Source organism: Bradysia coprophila, assembly GCF_014529535.1.
Source record: "Bradysia coprophila strain Holo2 chromosome X unlocalized genomic scaffold, BU_Bcop_v1 contig_117, whole genome shotgun sequence".
Lineage (NCBI taxonomy): Eukaryota > Metazoa > Arthropoda > Insecta > Diptera > Sciaridae > Bradysia > Bradysia coprophila.
Genome location: NW_023503292.1, coordinates 2,594,629 through 2,616,052, shown reverse-complemented (window position 1 = coordinate 2,616,052; position 21,424 = coordinate 2,594,629). Strand labels below are relative to the sequence as shown.

The 21,424-nt window shown below is 35.0% G+C and overlaps 1 protein-coding gene and 1 long non-coding RNA gene across 4 annotated transcripts in view; one reads left to right on the top strand and one right to left on the bottom strand.

Moving 5' to 3' along the window:
* Positions 1–21,424, top strand: part of LOC119067040 (ankyrin repeat and fibronectin type-III domain-containing protein 1) — a 147,842-nt gene that overhangs the window by 84,321 nt on the left and 42,097 nt on the right. The window contains exon 1 of one of the 3 annotated variants that reach the window (XM_037169779.1): positions 13,749–14,202. The exons of the other annotated variants lie outside the window; for them this stretch is intronic. Within the exon in view, the coding sequence (XP_037025674.1) occupies positions 13,773–14,202 (430 nt within the window). The 5' untranslated portion in view covers positions 13,749–13,772. Of the gene's footprint in view, positions 1–13,748; positions 14,203–21,424 lie in introns of those variants that run through there. 3 annotated transcript variants of the gene reach the window in all.
* Positions 626–16,107, bottom strand: LOC119067060. The gene is made up of 3 exons (XR_005085850.1): positions 16,097–16,107; positions 13,816–13,818; positions 626–922 (listed from the first exon to the last, which is right to left on the bottom strand). It is a non-coding gene; the product is annotated as an uncharacterized LOC119067060 (long non-coding RNA).

Sequence of the window (21,424 nt, the reverse complement as noted above, 5' to 3'; positions counted from 1 at the left end):
GGCTCCGTCGGAGCTATTGCGACGGTTTGTTCATATGCCCAGATATCCCTTGGCCCCAATAGTCTAAAACCGCAGTCGTTTAATTTTCATGTTGGCGTCTTGGCTGGTGGTGAAGGTGCAAAGATTGAAAAAGGGTGTTTTTTATACGTGATTTACTGCCGATACAGACGATGGACACACATGTGTGGCGGCTCGTTGGATAGGTACTGTCCAGGATACCCGGGGCAAGCATAGATATCTTACATGTTCTGTATCATTGTTCGAAAATAACAAAAATATTGTGTCAGTGAAAGGCCGTAAACTTTGATGAACTTCAAAAGGTGATATCTCGCACCTGGCGAATGTTTATGGTTAGATCATTGGATGCAGACATCAAAAACAGCATAATTCGTGTATTTTTCCAAAATCAATATTTTGCTTTCGAGTGAAGGAACATATTCACTTTATACCCAAAAAAGTATTCTGAAACCTGTCACCTCTATGGCAATTGGGGTATAATTGTAGAGCTGGGTTAAGCCTATATCAGGGCAACCACTGATCTGAACAACAATAGTCACCAGGTAGAAAATATCACCTCCTAAAGCTCATCAAAATTTCCGGCCTTTGACTGATACATACTTTTTGCTATTTTTGAATAGTGCTTGAGTACACAATTGATATCTGTCTTTGCCCCGGGTCTCCTGGACAGTACCTATCCAACGAGCCGCCACACATGTGTGTCCATCGTCTGTAGCGGCAGTAAATCACGTATAAAAAACAACCTTTTTCAACCTTTACACCTTCACCACCAGACAATACACAAACATGAAAATTAAACGACTGCGGTTTTGGACTATTGGGGCCAAGGGCTGTCTGGGCATATGAACAATCCGTCGCAAAAAATAGCTCCGACGGAGCCTGGTCCACTTTCAAAAAAATCCCTCTCAAGGGTATTATCAATTATCAACTATAAACAGAGTAAAATGCCATTTTTCTGGAATAGTTCCAGATACTTAGGCCCGACATGGCCATCTTTGAAGTTAACCTCAGTCCTCCTGGTCGATTAAAATAAATTTCATCAAAATCTGACGCCCTCACTTGGAAGGGCTGACATTTAGGGTTTAGCAAAATGTCAGGATTCGGCACATTTCAAGTGAATGCATTAAGAATTACTCGAGTTATCGTCGTGACAAAAAAAGTGGTTCCAAACAATTACATTTTTCATAACATTTCATCCATTGTGTGGTTACAAACATTTTAGGGTATTTTCTGGCGTAAGATCCTTGACTTTCAGTCAAGGGAATAATTAAATAACATGTCTCTGTGTGGTAAGACTAACATTATGCATCAGTTCGAAGAGGGAGTTTGGGTTGGTCTTTGCATCGGAACATATGCACCTATGTCTAAATGTTTATTTTTACGAGTTGGATTATGATCCGCCCCTTCGGGTTCACAATCACCAACTCGTCAAAATAAACATTTGGACATAGATGCACAATATTTATTCTTTTCATAATTTGATGAACCAACAATTTCATTTATCATGGACAAACATACAATGAACACACATATGCGAACTGAAAATCAACCATACACTCAATTATTTAATAAATAAAGAATGAAAGAGAATCACTGAGATGACAATAAATTTATTTTAAAAGGGAATTATGTGGGACCATTGTCGTAATTGTATGGTGTTGTTTTTATAAGTCGATAAGAAGACAACACTCTGACATGGTAACATAACAAAATCTTAACTCATTTATTGTAGTGACGCCGCCTTGGATATTATTGCGGAAGAATATTTACATTGTGCCATAGAAGTTTTTAGTTTTTGTTTGTGAAAAATTTATCTGAATTAGAATAAGTTCGGTGCTATCTTTTAAAATATCGATGTACAATTACTTAATACAGACTGGCGTTGTATTAAAATCAAAATGTTTACATTTTGGAAGGCAGGTACGAATACAAGCGGGTTTCTGTTTTCCACAACGTAGTAAAGTAAGCCAGTCAGGAGCAGTCGAAGTAAATACATTCAAAAATGGACCTTAATACAGTTAAAATCGTTTACGGATTCGTTCTGTGCATTTGTGTTAGTAAAAGTTAATTAATTTAAATTTTGTAATACTCACAATTTTATGAGATTACTCGCTCTTCATTTTGAAAAAGATTTCTATACATTGACTTATGTAAGAATCATAAGGTTGGTCTCATCCATCATCCTTCCATTTTGGTTGATGCGTGTAACGTTTCTGATCGGTAGAAGGTTTGACCTTCGTTGACTTCTTCCGCTTCAAATTTAATTTTTGTTCACTAAATTTATCAGATGTGTGGCACGAAAATTTGATACAAACGCCATCTCTTCCATTCATTAAAAGCAAAAAATTGCATAGAATATCAGGCCATCTGTTTTGACATAGGCGCATTATTTTGTGAAACGCAAGTCACTTTCAGTCAATTGGAATCATACTCAATCTTAAAAGAAAGTATACAAGGCCGCGTGTATGAATGACAGTAGCGTTATTCTAGTAGCTGTCTGCCTTATAGTACGGTTGCATGTGTCATTCCGCTCGCCTTGTAACTTTTGAATTTTTTTGATATCGCATGTTTGTGGTGAAAAAGTACAGAACTAATTTTTTTCCAGAAAATGGAAAATCGATTTTCCGGCTGGAAAAGCCATTCATATGAAATAGGGTCGAGCTGTCAAAGTTACGCGTTTTGTGCTAAAGATTTTGCGTTAAATCAGTTGATCTGCAATGTTTTAATGATTTTGTCGATTGTTAAATATGTGAGAAAGTGATTGTTAATGAAATTTTACAGTATACGTGCAATTGGAATGTTCATTAGGCGTTAATCATCGAAATTCAAAAGTCGCATTCTTCCTGTGCTAAAGACAATAGATGCTGATATTGTCATCCCTATTCATTGTCACCATTCAACGTATTGTTATCGAATTCAACTCAACGCCTGTGCGCTGTCGTTTGTCAAACAGAATATCGAGATGATGAACAACTGTGCTGTATGTGATAGTTGTTTCCGATACGAAAATCCAAATTAAATTATTTGTGATGGAATTTGCCGACAATCTTTTCATGCCGAATGTGCCAATTTCAGTAAAAATGCGCTGATGTGCTACAGAGAAATGCCGAATCTTCAATGGTTCTGTGATGGCTGCATCAATCAAACACGCTTGTCAAACGTTTCATCGTCGCTGTTCAATAAATTTAATTCAGCCGTGGTTATTCCAGCCTCTACGCCATCTTATGTCCAACGATCGCTTACTGCTGCCAAACGAAAACGTAATCGAATGCTAAACTAAATAACGGATCCGTGTCATTGGTAAACCGATTTCCCAAATTCGATCATGACATTTGCAACGCCAATGGATCAGTGAACGAAGTGCAACCCGAAAATAATCATGAAATTAGCAACGCCAATGAATCAATGGACGAAGTGCAACCCAAAACTAATTCCGTCAAATCGCCTGGTGCAAATGTATCGAATCCACTGATTACAAGAGAATTTACTCAATCTGATGTCGCTCAATCCACTCTGCAGGAAAAGTCCGCCGATTATAAAGGAACTCTAAAAGAACGATCGAAACCAAAAACTCCACCCGCCAAGTCTAGCTCCTTTGCTGAGGTGCTTAATAAATCGTCACTTCGTCGGTTGCTGAAACAGCACCCGGAATTTCCAAGGCTGTATACTTTGGGGAGGTCACACAGATCGCCATTTTATTAGATACGCGGGAACACACCTTTTCCATACAAACAAATTCACCAAAATTGAATTTGTATGGCGTGGTGAATTTTTTGTATGAAACGTGGTGTGTAACCCGCGTATCTGCATCTGCGTGACCTCCTCAAAGTATACAGCCTTGGGAATTTCAACTATTCTACCGCAAAACGATGCAATTCAGTCGCCACGACCACGACGCACCATTACTTCGTCGCCGTCCGATACACTGAAGGTACTTTATGTATCTAATTTTCACCCGTCTACTACTGAAGAGGAGGTCGTCAATTATTTACTGCGTGAGAATGTAATAAAGTCGGCTGAAGAGGTGTCATGCAAGGTGCTGGTTTCGTCTGATGTGAATACGAGTATGCTCAGCTTTATATCGTTTAAGATCACCGCTTGTTCTAAAGTGTTTGACTCAATGTATAAACCTGAACTATGGCCAAAATATGTAGTTTTTCGTGAATTTGTCAATCGCTGATTCTACGATAAGGTTTTAAGTTTTTGTCATTTTTAGTAGGATGAATTGTATTATTATTATTATTCAGCCTCAGCCAGTATTTGGCGGTGCAAATAAATCAATCTATGAAAAATTAAAAGTCAAATATCTCCTGAAGGAATTAGTCTTTTTCAATAATTTTTTTTTTCTGAAGAGTGTCATCCTATGTCGACATTTTGTGGAACAACTTTACTTTTTTTTGGTGAATCCAGATGGCATTGGTATCGGTACTTTCCCAAAAAGTGTATCGGAACATTCCTCAACTTTGTGGACTGATAGCTCGGCTAATTCTTAGTCCATTTTGATGAGTAAAAGTGATTTGGAAAGGTATAAACTCTTTCGAAATCTACATACCCTGCGGAGCTTGAACTGATTTGTGGTTCCCAAGATATGCTTCAGGATTCCCACCTACCTCCAAATTTAAGTTTTTATTGTGAGAATTTAAAACGAAAAACTCGACATTTTTAAAGAGCAATTACGTAGGCATCATTTCTCATACAGGTAATTGATAAGTATCTCTTCTTGGTCTAGAACTCAGAGATTAAACGAGTTTTACTAGACTTTTTTGCTTTCTTCTAATCAAATGCAATTATTGAGATCGTCAGAGGTCCTATGTGTTGGGCACTCTTCACCCCAGAAATCGATACCTACATCTTCCAAGTTCTAGAACCTAGAGATTCAACGAACTTCCATCACACTTTTTGCTCTATTTCATGAAAAATCGTCATAATTAAGATTGTCAGAGGTCAGTTCCTATTTGTTGGGCAGTCTTCACATCAGAAATTGATAACTGCATCTTCCTAGTTCTATAACCTAGACATTGAACGAACTTACATCCCCCTTTTTGCTCTATTTCATGAAAAACCATCATATTTTTTTTAAATCATTTATTTTATCATTCCATAAATGGCTTTTCCAGCCGGAAACCCAATTTTCCATTTTCCAGAAAAAAAATTAGTTCTATACTTTTTCACCACAAACAACATTCGGTATCAAAAAAATTCAAAATTTGCAAGGCGAGCGGAGCACAGGCACCTGGACTATTATTCTAAAGTATATGCGGCTTCTATCATTTAGCATATATTCTATTTTTTACAAACTACATGCGTCGAAAACCGTACTTTTCATGTTTCAAGCAATTCTTTCGAAGCCCTCAGCATGTAAAATCCATTACATAACTCGGGATAAAAAGAAGAAAAGACTCGTTGTCGTGTGTTTATTGACCTCGGCTTCGCCTCGGATCAACAAATTCACGCCAAACTCTACTTTTCTTCTTTTTATCCCTAGTTATGTCAGGCGCGGATCCACCTATGTGCGGTCGAGGCGGTCGCCGGGGGTCAGAAGAAGATTTTTACATAGAAAATTTTTTTTAAACAAAAGCCGCCTGGGTCAGAAACTGCTTGTCTTCTATCCGCCTGGGTCAGAGCAAAAGCTGGATCCGCCCCTGAGTTATGTAAAGTACTAATGTTTTTGTTTACATTTTATTATTGTTAGAATGACGTTTAGTATTAATTATGTCATTCCTTTTTTGTACCGTAGAACGCAAAAATTATTTATTCGACGGAATTAATCTTATATTTTTAAAGTTACAAAATATATTTATTGCCTATCCACCTGGAATATTGTTGTTACACGTATGTACATTTCCCACCCGCGGAAAGCGGTCGTTACATGTGGGAACTTTTTCATTACATCACAAGTGAAGGAATATTCATATGAAAATTCATTACATATCAGGAGATTTTCATTACATACCAGCAGAATTTCATTACTTATCAGCAGAAATCTATCACATGAAATATTCTTTAACACTGAAATCGAAACAATACTCGCGATGTTATTTAAGTTTTAATATCACAAACTTTGTCACTTGAATCAATAGCACACAAATCTAAGCAAATTCATTAAAAACTTTCGGAAAAAAAATTAAAACACAAAAATAAGTGTCTATAGCCATAATTTCAATTTTTTCAACTTCGACGAACACCTATGGCCAAACAATTTTAGTTTTTGCATTTTTCACTTATTTTCAAAAACAATCAACACTTTTGTCTTTATTATCATGTATTCACTTCACTTCACAGCAAAATTTATTGTAACACCACCAAAATCGACAAATATTACGCAAAATATGAATCTAGCACTTCACAAAAACAAAACAGTCGAAGTAGTTTGTCAACATGTCATCAAAACAGTAGTGTTGTCAGTGATGCTTTCGGGATTAATGTTATGAAAAAGTGTGAGCCGATTTCATGAGCAGACTAGATTCGTTTATAAACGTTTCAATGCAACAACAGATTTTTTTTGTTGGTTTTGTGCTATCGGTAGCGCGACATAAATGTTGTGAAATTTTACATTAATTTAGAATAATCTTTTGATATTCAAGAATCTGCTAGTGTCTTCTTGAACACTTTTGGTTTTGAACTGTCAGGTCCTTGGGTGGAAAAATGTACTCGTAACAACAATATTCCGGGTGAATAGGCAATAAAACAGCGTACATTGGATGCTGCTTGGTAGTTCATTACACTCAGAATCAATTTTGTGAACTCGCGAACTCATTCGTGTGGTTTTAAGCAACTCGCTTTGGAAACGGTTATTTTGAGTCGTCTGGTTGCATACCTCGCCTTCGGCTCGGATATGCAAACTCTACACTTGTCAAAATAACCGTTTCCAAAGCTTGTTGCTTAAAACCACACTTGTGAGTTCGGCTCGTATCACAAAATTGATCCCTCATGTAATGAACTACCTCCGCAGCATCCAATGTAATCTACTATTACGTGTTGCGATATTTGAACATTGTAACAAGTCATGTATGTTCTACTCTGTTCTGTGTTCAAATTAAAATTCTCTTTATTCTAAAATAACACTTGTTTGATATATGGGTGTGAATTACATCCCAAAAATATAACTTTTAAGGATCTAATTTCCATATTTTATTATGATAAAAGCATCAAACATTAAATGCGTAAATTTTTTGAAATTAATTTCCTACCCATTCCATATTTACATACTTAATACCAGAGTATAAAGCCGACAAGTTGCAAGAAATTACTTCCGCCGACATTTTCTCTCTTCCGAGTATATGATAGCACCAAAAATAATGCAAAACCAAAATCTAGCAACAGATTCTAGAGAGGTGCTAATATGACGACCGGGTCGTTTCGTAAATGTATTGAATTCTTTTCAAAAAACCATCTGTCATTCGACATATTCCGCCCTCTATCCGTGAAATCACATCGAACCATTTTTAAATGAAATTTGATGTTAAAATAAGAATAATTTACCACTACCCCTTTTCCAAATATTCTTTAGGTTTTTTTTTTAATTAATGTAGAACATTAACTTCAGAGGAAAGTATGACGTCAGACTAGTGCGGTCGTTCATATGTAATACACGTAATACATTAACACACTCGCAAAGCTGCGCTTACGTCATTAGTTGTTCGTCTATACGTAAATACCAACATAAAAAAACGAAAATATTAACAAATACTTATTTGAATGTAAAAAACTACTCACAAATGAGAATGATGACGTAGACGAATTAGGAAAATTTAAATTGCTGATTTAAAATACTAATTAACTCAAGAGATGTGTAAGATTGTGTATTTAAGGGTTTTGAAATCCGAATAACAATAATGAAATATTTCCAGAAGACCATGGAAGTTGTCTATTACATGAAAAGTTGTATACGCATCTGTTGTGGACAGTTGTTTTCAGGCACTTTCGCTTGTCGCCCTCGTCGCCAAATTGTCTAAAGTATACTGTTCACAACAGATACGTAAATAATTATTGCAAATGTCATCAAGAACCATGATAAATAAAATGAAACATATATGTAAAAACCAAAAAATAACGTTGAATTCTCTCTACTTGTTCATCTTCAAACATATAATATTTTATCACTACACCGATGAAGCCGAATTTGGTTCGCATTTATTGTATAAATAATTTTAACGGAAAAGATTTCACTAAAAACTTTAATTCCATGGTCTATGACCATCAAAGACATCTGTGCTAACTGTATAATATTTTTCCCTCGACTTTGAGACCCTTTTCATTTATAAAATGTTCGTAAAATATGCAGCTGTATGTGTATGGGTATTTTCTACATGGGTTTTCGTACACGAATCTCATGTTGTCTTGGTATTGAAGAACAATATGCCTTCCTTGCTTTTGTTATTAATATTAAATCAGAAACTTAAATCCAAAAATTAACGGTCGAATTTCAAAGTGTATCAACGAATATAATAATAAGTATATGGATGGACTCAAAAATGAAGATTGTAATAAATAATTGTCACTAAAATTCCATACTCAACGGTTACTTATGATTATGCCAGATGAAGAACACAAATAAAAGTTATTCTCTTTGTATGAGTAGAAATGAATCGTAAGCATAATTTTAAACATACTTAAATCGCAGTACATTGATTGCACTCGTACGCATAACGTCGAAAATGGAAAAATATGTTTTGCTTGAATAAATTTGAATATAATTTCTGTGCAGTGGAAAATATAACATAGCGGTAGTATGTATGAGTGATGTTTACATAATTGTTTTGACGCAATAATTCTGTTTTCATTATTCATTGAAAATGTGTTCGGCTTAATGAATGAAAAATTCGACGAAGGAGGGACTCGTAGTGATATTATGATGAACATAAAACACACAATATATTGCGTACGCTGTGACATTATTAAACATGTTTGTTTGGGTGTGTATGTATGAACTGTGTACTCAGTGATAATAAGTTCCATGTAAGGAAACGACATTGCAGTCCGATAACTTTCTGTACAGCATAAATGTTATTGAATATTGTTTTAATTGAATAATCTTGGCAAAACGTGAAGACAATAACGGGCCAAACAGATGTATTTTATTTTTTAAACGTTAGGCCATTCACTGTTAACAGATTGATAAAATGATTAAAACTTATTTTGTATGATATCATGAATCGTGTATACTACCGTATAGGGTACAGTACTTTGACGAATTATGACGTTACAGCCCGATCCGAAGAGGCGGGCGGTATTCCTACTCGTCAAAACAGAAATTTGGACTCACGAACGTGCTTTACGTGATTAGGCTATGTAAATACATAGCACGTAAAACATTTTTCATTTTCGCAGATTACTCTGCATTTTATGCCTTGTTTACATGGCGATAAACCAACAACTTAAACTCAACAAACCGAGGTGGCTATATATAAAAACTGTTTACCTGTGTCCTGTGATTATATTCGTCTCATTTCTTTATCCTTATGTTTCTGCAAAATAGTTGTTTAGACAACCAAGTGATATACCTCCTGAAGAATTCCGCTGTCATCACGAATTACAAACGACCTTTTTTGTGCCATAACAAAGAAATCAATTTCAATTTCAACAATTTCACTTTTACTTGACACTCTCGATTGCGGCCGAATTCAATTCTTTCAATGAAATTTTACATAGAAATACGAAGACATATACCTTTAAATCATAATGTTATCTTAAAATTAAGCTAGAAGTTTATTGTCAGTGCATTTACTCATTTCAATTTGCGTCATGGCATGACCAATAAAAATTGAGCGTTTATAATACTCTCAATGTGATGTTGACAGGAACATAAAACACCTAAATCAGTTATGTTTTTCAAATCTGTATAATTCATTTATTTTAATATTGATTTTTCTTGCATTTTCTACAATCTTCCGTTCACATCTAACATCTTTCTGTGGAATATGATGCTTGCTAGTAAATGTTGTATATTATGAAAGCGGAAAATTGTGTACCTAACACGTTTTTTATACATATAAAAACCCAGTCCTATACATTTTGATACCTTATGGGCAAACCCAAGAAGAATTTTCAAATTGGATAGAGAGAATGGCTGAAACATCATCCATTGACATCTACGATTCAGAAGAATTGGTCAATAAATATATTTTATTAATATAACTTTTCTTCCCTTCTTTTTTGACAAAGCAAAATGGTAATGAAATTTCAAAAAAAAAGTTTTCTTGATTTTATTTGCCGAAAATTTATCTATCACATTTTTACCTTGGTGTCGTAGCAACACATTTAGTTTCGGTGTTAACACTGTACAAAAGAACTTTGTGTGAAATTGCTGTAATTATGGACCCAAAGTTGGTAATTATCAACACGAGAAGAAGCATTAAAAGAAAATGGCTAGAGAGCACGTTTGCTTTTATTTAATACATAGACAACCCGTATGATATGAATGAAGAAAAGGTTTTTCTAAAAAAAAGTATTCAGATGATTTTCACCATTCAATTCATTCATAAACCATTTAATTGAGGTATTGAAATTGTTTTTGCACTTTTAACATGTAGATGAAATAATCAAGCATCAAAAAAAAAATAATTGTTCCCAAAAACATAATGGCGTACAATGAGAGAAAAGCGCATCACTTTGACTTTTTTTTAAATCAATTTTCTCACATTAAGTGCATCGCAGGTACTTACACAAATCTCAAACAATTATGCTGACATAAACTTTTATTGTAATTTTTTTTAGATAAAACTTTGTGAAAGCAAAAGAAAGTTAAGTAGTTACATCGTGTATCAGTTTTGAGCTAGAAAGAAACAAAAAAATGTTTGTGAACCCATACAACAATTACCATTTTCATTTATCTGTTCTTTTTAGACCCGTACGAAGTGCTGGGTTCTTATACGTTTATTAGGTAGGTATTGACCATACCATCAGTTTTGAGCTAAATATTAACATTTTTTCAGCCTATTTGAAAGGAATTAAATTCCCCAATTTTTTCAACACGTTTTCTTTCTCTAAAAGTGTCTCCGTTGTATTTATAATCTCCTTTATGTTTTTGAGCTAAACCGATTACATTGAGATGATATTTCAGAAGAAACCAGAATTCAGGAATTTTCGGAAATTATTCGATTGATATGACGTCATTATTATTTATCTAGGTAAATATATTTTACTTTAATATATCGATAAGTTGATCGTTTGCGCCAATATAATAATAGTAGATTATTCACCTCTCCCCACATATTTTATTAGACACTTGGAGAGTTATTGCATATGTTATAACCCAAAGTGTCTAAATAAACATTTGGACAGAGGTGAATCCGATATTTTATCTACCGACGACGGCGAAATATTAGCACTTTTTCACTGCTATTATTTCACCTAGGTAGATAGAACATTATAAGGTAACAGTGAATAAACCACACCACGCTTTAATACTCTTCTGTATATTACTTTATCACAGTACACTCGTTACACTCGTGTTTGTGTAATATACAGAAGAGTATTAATGTTGGGTATATTCACCGGTACCTTAATGTACTATTAATGAGATGAAGTACAGGGATAATTTTAAATGTAATAATTTAAAGATGCATTGTAGTTTCAAGATGTATGACTTTTATGGACAACAAGCTATATTGCATACACTATTCGTACGGGTCCCAGCTTCTGCTTATGTCTTCATAGTTATTTACATAGTTATGTACAGCGCTTTTCAGGCCGAAGTTTATTTATATTCTTAAGCGGAGCAAAAGTAACTATTTTCGCCTCAAGAGATGAACTACACAATGAATTTTTTTTTTCTTACAACGCTTGTAACCCAGCTTGTAACTAATGTGAATAAAGTAAACTGAAATTTCGTTTAGGATTTAATTTTCAAGGTCGATTTCCTATTTTAGATAAGTGTTGGTACACTCATATCGAAAAAATAGTTCATCAATTGTTCTTACTCACAAATTGCATTTTTTGATCAAATTTGTCTTCCAATTTGTCTATTTTGGATAAATTCTGGTGGGTCAGTCTATGCTTCACTAATAATAGACAGATTTATGAAAATTAGATTTGGCCCCTTCAGAGAAAAAACATGGGCCCCTGACAAGATCTGGCTACACCGAAAAAAATCCTTATTTTAGTCCCTGCCACATGTGGAACTTGTAGTAAATAAGAAATAAAACAACTCTGCTAGTTATTAGCTGAGATCGACGGTAAGAAAATAGTGGTTCCTCCATCGAACTTAAAGGCGAACGTGTATTAGCGTCTACGTTCCTAGTGATCTACGTAACATTTTTTTTGGCGCTACCCAACAGTTCCAAGGCTATCTATTAGCATCTATCTGATGAATATTCGGGGATATTTTTTATTATGTTTTTTGCGTAAGTTTCCATTGAAGGTCTCGCTAATATTAAAGGAGTGATGAAACTGTTACACGAACGTTATATGAACCACCCAAAAAAAATATGAACGATTTTTCCAAGGTTTCTCTACAATTTCAGCCACTTCATCATAACAAACATGAAATTGGCATAAAAACACCATGTAAGTGTCAATGCAATTAATTTGATTTTTGTTTCGTCATACTTATTGTGCTTATTGTGTGTGCGATAACTGTCTCATCATGTGTTGTTTATTTAACTACATTTTTATGAAACAATCAAGTGTTCTGTTATGTCTGGGAAGGCAATATGTGTTTTTTTGCTATTCTCGCATTTTAGAAAGTTTATTTATTAATTCAGATAATATTCACAACGTAATTCTCTGTACGGTTTTTGGGTAATATGTTCCATTATTTTCTAAAAAAGCTTAGGTCGGAAGAGTAAAACACTTTTGCTGTTTCAAATCGTCTTCTTTTTTTTACAATGTGCTAAACTAACTCCATGAGCTGATTCACGAATTTCCCACCGTGATATATTTTATGCTTATGAATAGTAAAGCGCTAAAAAAATAAAATGTTCGTAGCATTATTGGTCGTTAAATAAGAGTTAGATAGATAGATAGATAGATTAAGTGGGTGGAATTTATATTCATAGACTCCTGCACCTTGGGCGCCAATGGGCCTGCTGGGCGGGCTCACGTCTTTTTTTGAATTTATATCAATTCAAAATTATTGGTAGAAATCATAGATGGAGCTGCTGAGCAGCATTCTTTGACGTTTTTTTAAGTCATGATGGTGATTAACCTCAGAAATCAATTTTTTCTTCTTCCTCTTCTTCTTTTTCAGCCTGTTTCTATCCACTGCTGGATGTAGGCCTCTCCAACTTCTTTCCATTTCGTACGATCCATTGCCATTTGCTGCCACAGTTTGTACCTGCAATATTCTTAATTCCGTTTGTCCATCTCTCTGGTGGTCTACCTATAGCTCGTCTTTTATATGGTCGCCAGTTCACGATCTTTTTGGTCCAACGTTCGTCTGTCCTTCTTGCAATATGTCCCGCTATTCCGAATATTTTTGTAAGACAATTTTACAGTCGATAAAAGCCAATTAGGTGAAACTAATAGCAGACACTAATCATACATGATTAGGAAAAACCATATGAGCATGTTCAAACCGGGAATCGAACTCTTGACCCATAGGCCATGACTGCATTGCTCTACCGATTGAGCTAACTGGACACTTAAATAAGAGTTAATATTACCTTAATGTACACAAGTACATACATACAAACACACATGAAGGATACTAACTATCAACTAATTTTAATAACGAAATTGTTATATTTGATTAATCTACAGATAATCATAATCTCATAAACATAATGCCAAAGGTTAGAATTAAGAAAAACACCATGGTGAATAGTGAAAATGATAGTTTATTGTATCGTCGTGTACCGACTTCAGGATTTCGACGTGATAATAGGGTTCGTTCATCGTTGAGAATGTTAAGTAATCGATGGAAACAATCAACAAAATCTTCGTTAATTAAAAGCGACGCGACAAGATCCAGCGAACTCATTCTACCATTTCGTAAATGGTATGACGACGCGGAATTGAAGACGTCAACACATTCAGAAGTTTTTATCAAACCAGAAACGGAAATCAAACTGGAATTGCCTATTGATAAAGATCTGTTCAATCGACGTACTTCAATGCTCTTGATGAATTCAAATTTCAAAATACTGAAACGGTCAATGTCATTGAAGAATTGTGATGATGGTAAGGACGTGCAGCGTACAGCTACAATTCGAAAAGGATCTGTTTGGGCTAATAGTACATCGAGTAAGATTTTTCAGATTTTTTTTTGTAATTTACCGCATTTCTTGGTGTATTTTCAACTAAAATTAAACTGCATAGCTTCCTCTTTTTTAATAGACACACCAAATTTTGAAAATCGACAAATTTTCTGTTTTTTGGTTTACAGCGATACACATTTAGAAGTGTCATTTTATAAATTTCTTATTTCTCTTATTTTGCTTACTTCTCTGATTTCACCATATATTCGGTATGGGGAAATGAGAGAAGTTGGGAGAAATAAGCAATTTATAAAAGCATGAGCACTCGCCGAACAAGCCGAACGTAAAAAGCACAATCACTACATCAGTCTAAAAAAAATCACTTATTCACTCCAATCGCTTTCGAAAGTTTGGCCCACAGTAACTAAGAAATTTTTTACAAGATTAGGAAAAATGTTGAAAGAAAAAACAGACGAGAAAAGATCGTTAGACTACCTTTATTAAGAAAATATCAATTGCTAAACAACAAGGCAATGCGGCTTGTATCTTCGGAACGTCGTAGTCTTTGTACGAATATACTGTACATTATGTTAACGTAGCAGTAATATTTACAGCACAGCTGTATAAATGTACAGTTGATTGCCTGATCCAAAATAAAAAATTGTACAGAAAATATAGTCATTTTTCATTGTTATATTATTTAGTACAATTGCTAAAAGTTTCTTATGTGCAGAATGAGCACCAGCTGAATATCACCAGCTGGTGTACAAACAAAAACACTTTGTATTGTATACAATTCAAAGACAACCTACACACAGTGCATTACGTTAACGTCATCTACGCGCACATAACACGTATGAATGAAGTAAACACATTGTTAAGAATGTGTTTTGATTGTTTATCATACAATAAGTGTGTGTTAGCAGATCCAGCTGGTGATATTCAGCTGGTGCTCATTCTGCATATGAAAAATATTTACAGGCTGTACGTTAAATAAGATTAACTAAATTGAAAAAAAAATGGCGGCCACTGCGGCTAGAACTCATGACCTCCGACACTCTAGTCCACCACCTTACTCATGCGCCAACTCAGAACTTGTGTCTGGCAAACATTATGTCAACGAGATCTTATAATATCGTACGTCTCCATAGTACTGTTTTTCTGAACATTAATGTTCAGTTGAGCAGTATTGTGAAATTGAACTTCAAAAGTTCTCATGTTCTTATACTGTTGTGCTGTAATGTAATGTCAAAATATCGAAAATAATTGAAAAAACCCGAAAATTTGATTTTCTCCGAAAAATGTGTTTTTTCAATTAGTAGTTTTCATTTTTTGAAACTGATTGTCCGAACTTAGTCCAAACTAGGAATGCCCTGAAAGTACTTGACTTCAGCTTTACAACGAGCACACTCCCACCCGGATCACTCACATTTAGCAGCAGTAAAATGAGTCCGAAAAACCTCCTTTTTCGACCTTCTTAGGGCAGCCACTAGCAACCTAAAGTGACTAGAGGCCTGTTTTGAGATCTAAGGGCAACCTTTCAAAGATGAGGCGACATAACTACACGGTCAATATCGCCAGGAACGATATTAAAAAGAACGATAATATCGTTCCTGACGATATTGACCGTGTGGAAATGTCCCGACACCCTTTCAAACCATGTATATATCCATCAAATTCATTTATTATCAGCATTCGTACATATTTGTCAATTTCAAACAAAAACAATATATCCATCATAGACGACGAAATGGGTCCGATTTGGAGAGGTGGGTTTTTAAAAGAATTTTGTGCATCCCACAACTGAAATACGACCTATTTTGCCATGATTTTTCATTAAGAAATGTCAGTTTTTCCCGAACTATATATCGTGCGGGAAAAAACTTCATTTCTTTACAATTTATAGTGAGGGAAAAGAATTACATGAATTTTTCTATGACTATACGATTGATTAAATTTAATATGGTGAATGTGAAGTGTGTATGTTCTCAAGTAAATTGATGTGTTTTGTCTATTTCAGTTGTCCGATGCACAAAACGTTGTTCGTACCTCGACAGGAAATGGATTTTTTCAGCACACGTCCTAATTTTCCTTAGGACTGGTGCTGAAAAAATCGTCATTTCCTGTCTTGGTACGAAAAATACTATTTCACAACAACTTTTAAAGCCTTTGACCTCTTGAGAAAACGGATTGTTTTAAGTTGTTGATATCAAAAATAGAATTTAAGACTAGTCCTGAAAAATTCTACTTAAACTGGGCTCAAAATAAGATGAGTTGACTCTACTGTGCACATATAGAATTCTTCTATCTTAGTTCTTATCTTATGTATCAATGAACATTTTGTAAGTCAGCACAAAAGACAAAAAATTCCACACTCGCGATTCGCATGAGAAAAGATAATCAAACCGTTGACTGTCGAAATTTTAAATAAAACGACAGTGCAACGTTTGAATTTGCCTTTTCTGCATACTTTTTCTTAGGGAAAATAGTTGAAAACAAAATTATTTATCTAATTCACAGATCCAACCTCACAAGAAAAACAGAATTGGTTGACACTTGCACAACAATGATAATAAATAAAAGAAATGTCATACACCAACCGCTCCTGCCTGGTTTATTTTACTCTGCCGTGCTAAGATAGAAGAAATTGATGTGTGCAAAGTAAAGCCTAACTCTACAATCACGTAACGCGTCAGAATTTATTAAAGAAACGCGAAAACTAAGTGTTCAATTAAAAATAAAACCTGACTTGTATCACTTTTCATTTAAATCGGTCGGTATTTATGTAGTTGGTACAGTAATTTTTCAACCGAAAAATTTGTATGTATTGTCTCAAGTGAAATTGATCTTCTTCTTCTTTTTCAGCCTGTTTCTGTCCACTGCTGGACGTAGGCCTCCCCAATTCTTTTCCATTCCGAACGATTAGTTGCCACTTGTTGCCAATTTGCGCCTGCAATTCTCTGTATACCATTACTCCATCTCTCTGGTGGTCTACCTCTAGGTCGTGTTTTAGGTGGTCTCCAGTTCATGATCTTTTTGGTCCAACGTTCGTCCGTCCTTCTTGCAATATGTCCCGCCCAGCTCCACTTTAAAGATGCTATTCTTTCCATGACATCAACGACTTTTGTTTGTTGTCGAATCCATTGATTTGTCATTCTATCTCTGAGCGTAATTCCAAGCATACTTCGTTCCATAGCTCTTTGTGCCACTCTTAATTTATTTTCGGAAGCTTTTGTTAACGTTAACGTTTCCGCTCCATATGTGAGCACAGGAAGGACACACGTATCGAACACTTTACGTTTCAGACTATTGTTCATTTTGCTTTTGAAAATTAGCCTGAGTTTTCCGAACGCTGCCCATGCAAGACCAATTCTACGTTTTATTTCTGCAGTTTGAATGTCTAGACCCAACTTCAATTTGTGACCTAGGTACACATAAAACTGTCGACTCCTTCAATGACAGTATCACCGATTTTAATGTCTCTGTCGTCGTCAATGTTTGTCATGATTTTCGTTTTCGACAAATTCATCTTGAGGCCGACTTTGTTTGACTCCTCATTCAGCTGTTGCAACATAATTTGCGCCTGATCTAGATCAGCTGCCATCAGGGAGATGTCATCTGCGAAACGGAGATTACTCAGGTACTCTCCATTTATGTTGATACCCATTTCACTCCAGTCTAATTTCTTAAAAACACTCTCCAGAATCGATGTGAATAACTTAGGTGATATGGTGTCACCCTGTCGTACACCTCTGCCAATTCTGAATTTTTCAGTGCTTTTATGAAGTTTTATACACGACGTAGCGTTTTTATAGACGTATCGAATTGTGTTGGAGTATCTTGAGTCTACTCTGCACTCGTCTAATGAGTCCAATATCGACCATGTTTCCACTGAATCAAAAGCTTTTTCAAAGTCTATGAATATCAAGACCACAGCAATCTTGTATTCATTGCATTTCTCAATTAGCGTTCTCATCACATGTAAGTGGTCGTTTGTGCTGAATCCTGATCTAAATGCAGCTTGTTCAACAGGTTGGTAGAAGTCGAGCTTCTTGGTGTTCCTCTTCGTAACTTCGACTTCGACTTCTTATGGGTCGATAGTTTTCCAACTTTGTTATGTCTCCTTTTTTATGCAGCAATGTTATCACTGCATTTTCCCATGCTTCTGGTACTTCTTCCCATTGAAGACATTGATTAAACAAAGTCGTTATTGCACCCAATAATGAGTCGCCACCTAGTTTAATGGCTTCCACTGGAACACCATCTTCAAATTGATAGCTTCGACTAAATTGAATGAGAGGGCAGCAGGACATGGCTATTAAATTAGCTTTCAAAGCGCTGTGGGTCGTGTGGAACAAAAAACTCTTGAACCACACAGAATACAAAAACTTATTTTGAGCCCAGTTTAAATAAAATACTATTCTTGTCGTCCATAAGACTATAACCTCAATATTACTAAGAAAGAAAATGTCAGTAGTAACACACAAAAATATTTAGGTTATGTTTCTATATAGATGACAGTAGTCGGTGATAGTTATAGTTGATGATAATAGTCGGTTCGTGCTTGGATCATTTTGTTCGGCGAAACCATTGTTTGAAAAAAATCTATAATTTGTTTACGAAAATAGTTATTTATGTATAACTCGGTGCGTTAATAAAACTTCAGTTGCACATAATGCGTCTTCGTTACATAAAATCTGGTTTCTACATTTGGCGTACTTTAATAGAAATTTTGCCGACCCTGAAAACAGTTAGTATTAGATTTTTTTTGATTTGATTTCATCGAAGATTCCATCGCATGAGGAATATAAAATGCTTTACAATGATATCCGGAAGGATAAAAGATGCGAGTATAGGCATCAGAAAATCTGCTATCTACAACGACAGCTTTTACCGTCGATTATACTAAAAAAAATCATGAGCTTTCATTATTCCAGTTCATTTATTCACCTCTGAATTTATGAATTACGAATAAATCTAGAATTGTCTTGAAATTTCATGCAGTTTTTAGTCTTGATATTATGGAAGTTTCCACGACTTACATTAAATTTGAATTATTCAAACTGTCATTCTTTCAGCTATATTGTAAATTTTACATCTCAATAGTATACGCCTCTCCTCAACAAAAAAGAAGTTTTTCCGAAATGCACCCAACAACTAAGAACGCACATCGATTCAGGCACCTATTGGGAGCTCAGAACAGCATTCAGTAAAATCGGACCAGCTCCTTCCCCATACAAAATTTTTCATTTCGTGAAATTTCATACACCCCTCTGAAACCGTTTTGTCACAAAAGTTCCATGAGTGGACATATTTTGATCGAAGCTAATATTTAGCTTATAGTCAGAGGTCATACTTTTCTAACGATACTCACTCAACGTATTTCATTTGAGAAAAATCACTTTGTTGACTTGAAAATTGTCGTGCAGTGGCCACCTCGAAAATAGAGTAATCAAAGAAAGTATAGTATTCATTTTCGTAAATTTGTCTTTAAAAAACGTTTTGTCTACGTTCCTTGTATCAAAGCCAAATAAAATATGAAAAATATGAAGACTCAATATGACTGTCCTAACTATTAGCCTGTTTTCGAGTTGGCAATTTCACGACAATTTTCAAGTCAGCAAAGTGATTTTTCTCACATTAAATACATTGTAGAAAGTACATTTAGAAAGTTATGACCTCTGACTATAAGATAAAATTTAACTTCGATCAAAATATGTCCACTCACGGAACTTTTGTAACAAAACGGTTTCAGAGGGGTGTATGAAATTTCACGAAATGAAAAATTTTACATGGGGAAGGAGCTGGTCCGATTTTACTGAATGCTGTTCTTTCACACTGCTAAACACTGAGATTTTCAAGCTGTTGTCGGCTTTGGCTACCAGTTTGATGTCGTATTTCTTCATTTCAGCTTGCAGTTGTTCGAACAGTCCACTTGCATATGGAATCGATACCATATTCTGTCTATCTTGTGCTTCTGTTCAATAAAGTTCAATAAAGTTAGCCATTACTGCTGGATGTCAAAGGATTTCAAGAAAACGACGTACAAAGTTAAAAATTGTCACAATACCACACATCATGGTCAGCGACCTTACATTTGGTAACTTAACAGTGCAGTAGTACATCTTAGCTGTACATAGAACTGTCATGACGTTCAACATTCAACAATTACGTAGAATATCATGTCCGGAGCGATAGCGGAGGACTTAACGCAGTCTAACCCCCAAAAAAAGAACAAAAATTTTACGAAAAAAATTCTGCGTCGCAAAGTGGCAGATGCTCACGGACAAACCTACGAGAACTTTAATCTGCCACATGCGACGCAGAATTTTTTTGGTAAATTTTTTGTTGAAAATTTTTCAGTCAAAATTCTGTTCGTTCAAATTTTTTCTTAAAAAATTGATTGTCGAATGGTTTGGAAAACTAGGCCAGCTAATTTCAATTAATTAGCTGTGAAATTCAATTTTGCGTAACGACGCTGACAGCGTCACCTCTAGCGATATCACTTGTTTTAGAAAACATATATAGACTGTAGACTGCGTCCAACTTTGCTCTGAAAGAGTTTTTGCCGGGATAGAAAAATTAAAAACTCAGATACAGAAAATGTCTCGGTTTCCAAAATTCCGTGTGTGTATATTCATGATGAACTTGAAGATTTAACTCGATGTAACATTTTGTAGCTCCTTCGAATTGTTGAAGTCAAACTGGAGCTACGCATTAAATAACATCACTATGTCGCTTGTATACTAACGTTACATTGAATAAAGTTTGCCAACATGCATAATTAACAAGAAACAATAAAGTAGAAACAATAAACTATGAATCGCAGTATTGTTTCACTCTGTTCACAATTCCAATTGGTTAGGCTTTAATAGGCAACCAAACTTCTTCCGAACATATTTGTGTGCACATTGTACAACCATACAGAAACCTTTCACGGTAATATTTCAAACATGTTCGCAACTCCATCTAAAAACGTAAATTACCAATAAACATCAATGTCAGAAAATGTGGAAAACACTACTTCTAGGCCAATGATATATAAGTTTAATATAATTACGTAAACTTCATTGTGAAGCAAACGTTCAAATGCGTGTATCAATAGTTATTTTTCTAACGCATGGTAAAATGCTTTTTTAGCGAATGGGCTGGAGGCGAGTGCTGGAATCGAACTCGCTAAAAAAGCCTTTTAGCATAAGTTAGGAACAAAGCTTTTCCTTAACGACGTTGGAAATAAACGCCGAAGTGGCGATATTTCAACACTACTT